General features: G+C 51.9%; 1 protein-coding gene across 1 annotated transcript; it reads left to right on the top strand.

Moving 5' to 3' along the window:
* Positions 1-703: 703 nt before the first annotated feature.
* On the top strand, positions 704-1,838 carry LOC311229252 (putative nuclease HARBI1; the record flags this gene model as incomplete). The annotated part of the gene is made up of 3 exons (XM_084315319.1): positions 704-1,150; positions 1,298-1,391; positions 1,480-1,838. The coding sequence occupies 3 exons, from the start codon at positions 704-706 to the stop codon at positions 1,836-1,838; spliced, it is 900 nt and encodes a 299-aa protein (XP_084171445.1).
* Positions 1,839-7,670: the final 5,832 nt, after the last annotated feature.

Below are 7,670 nucleotides of genomic sequence, written 5' to 3'. Positions count from 1 at the left end.
TCGTGGGAAAAAGACCTAGGCCCTCATGCATCAACGTCTTCTACGCACAGATCTGTGCGTAACCCGTGCGTACGATCATTTCTAAGCAAAGAGTGGGATTCATCAATTTCGATTTGAACTTGACTTCGTGCGTACATCTACGCACATTTCAGACCTGGCGTACCTAGCTCCCAGTGGTAGAATATCGTTACTACGCATAAGCACTCCTCAGTCCTGCATTAGTTCCAAGGCGGAAATAAAGTCACTGGCGCGTGTTCTGTATGACCCCCGTGATTCATCATAGTTCATTGTGAAACAGCGATATTAGTGTAATTATTGTCAAACCCTAAACAGCATCAACTCCTGAATGTAGGATGTAGGATGGTTAACGTTGCATTATGTGGCCGATACGTTGTTGGCTGATAAGGAACGCATGACCCAGGCCTAATCTCATTTAATTAAATTGTAATGTTATTATATCTGTCATCAAGATACCACTTAAATGCAGGTGATCACGGTTATCCACTGAAGCCATGCGTGGCTAGAATCGTCCCTGACCAACAACGACCCAATTGGAGCGCAGATCGAAGGGGAATCAATCAACAGTTACAATATACCCAGGTGTTCTGTATGACCCGTAATTAATTAAATTGGCGACATGAGTGTAATCGTCGGCAAACCCTATAAATTACATCTGGAACATGGATTTCAGATCCTATTCACCATGGATAACGCAGGCATCGCAGTGTTGCACGATTTGGGAATGGACCATGCCCATGGTGCGCTCCACAGGGAGCGCGTCTTCAGGGACAGGGCAGACCTGTTTGCCGAGAGCACAGAGTGGCTCATTAGCAGGTTCCGCTTCCCCAGGGCAATCCTGCTCGACCTGTGCCGGGATCTGGGACCCTTATTGGAGCGCCGAACAAGGCGCACACATGCCATCCCCGTCCACACCCAAGTCCTCGCCACCCTGGGATTCTTGGCCACCGGGACATTTCAGCGGGAGATCGCAGATCGCTCGGGCATCTCCCAACCCTCACTCAGCAGGATCATACCCACAGTGTTGGATGCCATCATGTCCCTAATCCCCGACCACATCAAATTCCCATACACACACGCACAGCAGGTCGAGGTCAAGAGGGCTTTCCACGCCATCGCCGGTTTCCCCAACGTAATTGGAGCAATAGACTGCACACACATAGCCATCAAAACACCATCACAAAATGAATTCAATTACGTTAACAGGAAGGGGTTCCACTCGGTAAATGTCCAAGTGATCTGCGATGCCCGTTTGGCACTCCTAAATGTCGTTGCCCAGTGGCCAGGAGGAACCCACGACTCGTTTGTGGTGCAGAACAGCTCTGTGGGCATTCGTCTCCAGGGTGGGGCTGTTGAAGACGGGTGGCTTATTGGTGAGTGTTACACATTTAGGCCCATATTGAATCAAATCGTAATGTTATTACTGGTATCTGTAATTAAATTATATCTCTTTCAATGCAGGGGATCGTGGCTATCCACTAAGGCCGTGGCTGATGACGCCGCTGACCAACCCCACCACCCAACAGGAGGGCGCCTATAACCGGGCGCACGCACGCACACGAGTCACCGTGGAGCGTGCAATTGGTCTCCTGAAGGGTCGGTGGCTCTGCCTGTCTGGCACGGGGGGCACACTGCAGTACCGGCCTGTGAAGGTCTGCAACATCATCGTGGCCTGCAGTGTGCTCCATAACATGGCCATCAGGCATGGCATCCCGCTGCCAAACCTAGAACTACCCGACGACCCCATGCCAGACGTGGAAGAGCCACCTCCAAACGCCACTGGAATGCTGGCAAGAGCTGGGATCATAGCGCAGTTTTGAGTGAGTCTACCCCATGCACTGGAAGAACTGCGATTTGTGTCAATTCATATTAATTAAGTAATCATTAGTAACCTGTACATAAAAGGAAAATACTGTTGTTTGAAATCGAATTGAGCTCATTAATGAATTGGAACCATTTTTGAATTGCATTGTACAGTTATAGTTGAATGGAAGTAGCTGACAGTTTAAAGGTGACCAGATGACACTCAGTTTACCGTGCATGCAGGGTATCAATCAAACTTTAAAAGAACGGAACGAGAAAAGGCATTCATCCAGCTAATGATTATCTGATTATAATAATGACACCAACGCCAAAGGTGGTTATGGTATTTATTGGTCCCTGTTTTCCGTCAATTTCAGGAGGATACCCTCCAGACTGGCTGCGATGCCAGTCTGGACCGCGACCAGCTGGGTCTGGACCGCGACCAGCTGGGCCAGGGTCTGGCGGGTGAGCCTCTGCTCGTCCCGCATGTCGCTCAGGAGGGCGATGGTGGTCAACTGGTTGTTGAGGACGGCCTCCGTCAGGACGACCGGGTCCGGGACCGGGTGGGCCCTCTGCTCCCTGCGCGCCGAAGGGGGTCGGCTGCAGGACGCCTCCTGCTCCTCCTGGGTGTCGACGGGGTCGGGGATGAGATTGATGGTGAACTCGGCCGAGTTGCCTGTGGAATGAATAGGCAATTTAATAACGTTTTATTTGTTTGCTAGCAAGGTTCGGAACCATACGGTTGAATATCGTTTCAAATAAATTAAGAGATTCTTGTCATGTTCCTCAATAAAATCGTTGACGACAAAGTGATTTCTATGCCAGTCTTCCTTACTGATGTGACAATTCCTGTATGAAAGGTGCTATACAAATTAAGTGTATATTATATTATTACCTTCCACCTGTTGGCTGGATGGCCCAGCCACTTCATATGTGTCGGTGTCGGTGGTGCCTTCAATCCCTCCCACCGCCTCGTCCCCGATGATGCTGGCGATCTTCAGGTCCAGTGGGGACAGCTCACTCTGACTCTGAATTGAATTGATTGAAAGACTGTATTAACAGGTTGCAGAATGGGTACAATGCAGTACGGCTCGATACACACAATTGTTAAGGGGATGCAGACCCGATAAATACTTTCGTCTTGTTTACATCAGGGTCCCCCATTTTCAATCCATCATAACAGATGTATCATGATAATGATAATATAATGATTGGCATACGACATACCTGCCCCCCGCCAGTCGCACTGGCATTCCGCCGGTGTTCGGCCAGGCGCCTCTTGGCCGTCAGCTTCACATCGAACCACTTTTTGCGGGTCTCCGCTGTGGTTCTCTGCTGCGGGGAAATGGAATTTACGGCGTCGGTGACCGCCTCCCACGCAGCAGTCTTCCTCTTGGTGGTGATGCCAAGGCTGAGGGACCCAAAGAGTACCCCCGCCCTGGCATCCACCTCCGTTACGAGGACCTCCACCTCGGTGTCTGTGTAATTGCGCTTCTTCGTTCGCTTTGCCATCCTCCAACATTCCACGCACAGGGATTCCCTCATGGTATTTGAAGGGGAGGGCCTGACCATATTTGGTTGGTCGGGGCGGTTTTGGTATGCAAATACGTGAAAGCGTGCACGAGCTGCGGCGCAGGGCCAAGGTGGGATTCATCATGACAGATGTGCGTAGAGCCTGCGTACGCACGTGTGATGAATGCCGACTTCCCTGTGCGTGCGCTAGTTCTAAATTCCGTGCTTACGTGTGGAAGTAGGTCAAGTTCAAAGTCCACGTTGATGCATGAGGGCCCTGGACACAGAGATTACGGACGAGGACTGACAGGATGCATGGACCTATGCAAAAAAAATCTCAGTTTGCAACTGCACCAATTCTATTCAAGTTAGAGTATTACACCGCATTCATATAACCCCTGCTCTTTTTTTCCCTACTTTTTCTCCCCATTTTCTATTTTTCTCCCATCCCAATTTTTGTATTATCCAATTCTACCCTCCCCTGTCTCGAACGTTGTTAGACCATGCCTCCCACTGGTCGGCTGCAATGTGGACGAAGCCTTGCATCACGTGTCCCCTCCGGTACACGAGGAGGCAGCCGTCGCATCTTTTCACCTGCACAGCGCGATCTCTCAGTGGCGAGGAGTAACGCGTGGGAGGCTCACGCTGCCCCTGTCACTTCCTGATTCTGCTGTACAGGCGCACCAACCTGTTACAGGCTGGGCTACAGCTCCGCCTTGTGGGCGTGCTGGGCCGGTGCCTGTATGATATGACGTGTCTCACTTCCTGGGGAAGGTGTGGTTTGATTACTTGTTGCTTGGCAATACACGGCATTAAGAACCAGCGCGACTCGACTCTTTTATTGTACAGCTACACTTACAAACATGGTGTCAGAAGTGGAACTAGGAGGACCCAAAGAGGATTTATATACGGCCCGAAACAGCTGTTTGCAATAACAGCGGACGTTTATGTGTTGTTTGGGTGAGAGTTTGTGGCGACAATGGCATCCAGCATTCCGCCTCCGGAGCCAATGAAGATGACGGGAGACATTCACGGCAACTGGGTGAGCTTTCAAGCAGAGTTCGAGGACTATCTGCTTGCGACCGGGCTCAGCGAGAAGGAAAAGCCAGTACAGGCGGCGGCGCTCAGACGGTTAATGGGGAATGACTGTCGTCATATTTACAAACACAACCTGGGACTCACCGTGGAGCAACAAAAAGATGTGGGGGCTATTCTGACAGCACTGCAGCAATACTTCACACCGGCTAAGAACGTGATATTCGAGAGGTACGTTTTTGGCAACTTGAAACAGGAGGATGGAGAGCTGTTTGATGCTTTTGTTACAAGACTGAGAGAAAAGGCTGCCTCTTGTGAATATGGAGCTATTAAAGATGAACTCATAAGAGACAGTATTGTCCTACGGATAACTGATGAGGGCGCTAGACGGCGCTTATTAAGAGAAAAGGACCTTAAATTGGATCAGGCCATCAGTATTTGTCGAGCAGCTGAGGTCATGGACAGTAGGTTAAAGACCATGTCTCTGGGCAGCGGCAGCTCCGGGCCTGGGGACAGCGTTAACGCCACACAAGGGCAGCGATATGGACGGAGGCCTGCCAGCAGGCCATCCGAGGCCAACACATCGGCACAGCCACAGAGACACAGAGACAACATGAGAGACACTGGTGAATGCAAGTACTGTGGCACACGGCACAAACGTGGGCGTGACCAGTGCCCCGCCTTTGGTAAATCATGCCGTTCATGTGGCACGGCTAACCATTTTGCAAAAGTTTGCATGAAAAGAGGCCAGCAGGCTCGCCAGTTAAATGCTGTGGATGACCCATGGCCAGGGGAACGGGAGGACAGCGACCGGGAGGAGAGAGACGTGTACACAGTAGAGAGCGTGGGGGCTGTGAACACTCAAGGTAAAAAGTGGTTTGTCAACCTACCACTGCAAAAAGGCCTCCAAAGGTGCCAGCTCGACTCGGGAGCCACATGCAATGTGATGAGCATCAAGGACAAGTCAAGACTGGCACCTAGAACACCCCTTCAGAAGAGCTTCATCAAACTGAAACTTTACAACAGTGAGTGGATGAGCTCGTTGGGGGTGTACAGCACACAATGCGTCATTAGGGGTAAGACGCACAGACTGGACTTTGAAGTCGTACATACTGGTCAGAGGCCCTTGCTTTCGGGGGAGACATGTGAGAGGCTTGGTCTTATACGCTTCACCATTCCTGAGGAGCTGAATAAAGTGGAGCACTGCAGGAAGGTGTCACTGACCAAAGAGTGGCTCGTCAGCACCTACCATGATGTGTTCACCAGCCCTGTTGAGTCTCTGCCCGGTGATATTCACTTTGAGCTGGACAGCACGGTGGCGCCGGTGCAGTGTGCTCCCAGGAACGTTCCAGTGGCCCTGAAGGCAGCTGTTAAAGCACAGCTGGATAAATATGAAGAAGATGGGCACTTGACCACAGTCACTCGACCCACGGACTGGATTAGCAATCTGGTCATAGTGAAAAGGCCAGACAAATTGAGACTGTGTATAGACCCAAAGCCCCTTAACCGAGCTCTGAAACGGTCCCATTACCTGATGCCCACTTTGGATGACGTGCTGTATAAGCTGCCAAAGGCACGTATATTCACGCTGGTGGATGCACGGGATGCATTTTTACAGTGCCGTTTGGACGAAGAGAGCAGCCTGATGACAACGTTCTGGACACCGTGGGGTAGGAAACGTTGGCTAAAACTCCCTTTCGGTGTGTCAGTGGCTCCAGAGCTGTACCAAAGAAAGCAGCATGAGCTGCTGGCTGGCTTGACGGGGATTGAGCCCATAGCTGATGATATCCTCATAGTGGGCTGTGGGGACACAGAGGATGAGGCCAACCACGACCATGACACGAACCTCGTCGCTCTGATGGACAGATGCAGAGAGGTAAAGCTGAGACTGGGCCTGAAAAAGCTGCAGTTTCGACTGAAGGAGGTCCGCTTCCACGGCCACATACTGTCCGCAGAGGGCCTCAAGGTTGACCCTGACAAGGTCAGGGCGGTTCTGGACATGCCAAACCCCACAGACGCAAAAGGGGTCCAGCGATGTGTTGGGTTTGTGAACTACCTGTCGAGATTCATGCCACGCTTGTCAGCGGTATGTGAGCCTCTGAGGAGACTGCTCGACAAAGATGTGATGTGGCACTGGCTGCCCAAACATGAGGCTGCCATGAAGGAAATCAAGGCTCTGATCACGGCGGTGCCAGTCCTAAGGTACTATGACGTCCACAAGCCGGTCACCGTACAGAGCGACTCCAGTCAGACGGGTCTGGGCTGCTGCTTGCTTCAGGGGGGACAGCCTGTCGCATTTGCCTCTCGTGCATTGACCCAAACGGAGCAAAATTATGCACAAATAGAAAAGGAGTGTCTAAGCATCGTATTCGCCTGTCAACGCTTCCACTACTACCTATATGGGAGGGGTGATGTGACTGCAGAGACCGACCACCGCCCGTTGGTGTCCATCTTCACTAAGCCTCTCCTCAGTGCGCCAAAGCGCCTTCAGAGCATGCTCCTCACACTGCAGAACTACTCCCTGGCGGTGGTGTACAAGCCAGGCCCCGAAATGTACATAAGTGACACACTCAGCAGAGCCACCACCCCACCACAGAGAACAGATACACTGTACAGACGGGAAATGGTCTGCAGCATGCGGCAGGAGCAGTGGGACACGGCCGCCATTCGGCAGGCGGACTATCTGAACGTCAGCAGCCAACGTCTGGCACAGATTCGAACACACACTGAGGAGGATGTGTGTCTGCAAACACTCAAGTCAGTCGTGCTGAAGGGATGGCCAGACCACAGAGAGGAGACCCCTTTAGCCGTCCGGGACTATTGGGCCATCAGGGACGAGATAAGTGCACAGGATGGCGTGCTCTACAGGAGTCAGCGCATCATAATTCCGAAAGCTATGCGTCCGGAAATGCTGAGACGGATCCACTACAACCATGTGGGGGCCGAGGCGTGCTACAGACAGGCTCGTGATACACTGTACTGGCCCGGTATGCAAGGGGAAGTCAAAGATTACGTACAGCAGTGCTCCGTGTGCAATGAGTATGCACACGAACAACAGAAAGAGACTATGATGTCACACCCGCTCCCCACACGGCCCTGGCAGCTGGTAAGCATGGACCTGTACAGCTATGCAGCACAGAACTTTCTTCTGGTGGTGGACCACTATTCGGACTTCTGGGAGGTCGACTTGCTCCCTGACCTGTCAGCGGACACCACGATCCGACGATGCAAGGCACAGTTTGCTCGCCACGGGGTCCCAGACAGGGCCATTTCTGATGGTGGCGGCCAGTTTGCCGGTGGGG

The sequence above is a fragment of the Notolepis coatsorum genome, assembly GCF_963971535.1.
Source record: "Notolepis coatsorum genome assembly, chromosome: 5".
Classification (NCBI taxonomy): domain Eukaryota; kingdom Metazoa; phylum Chordata; class Actinopteri; order Aulopiformes; family Paralepididae; genus Notolepis; species Notolepis coatsorum.
This window is presented reverse-complemented; position numbering and strand designations above follow the sequence as displayed.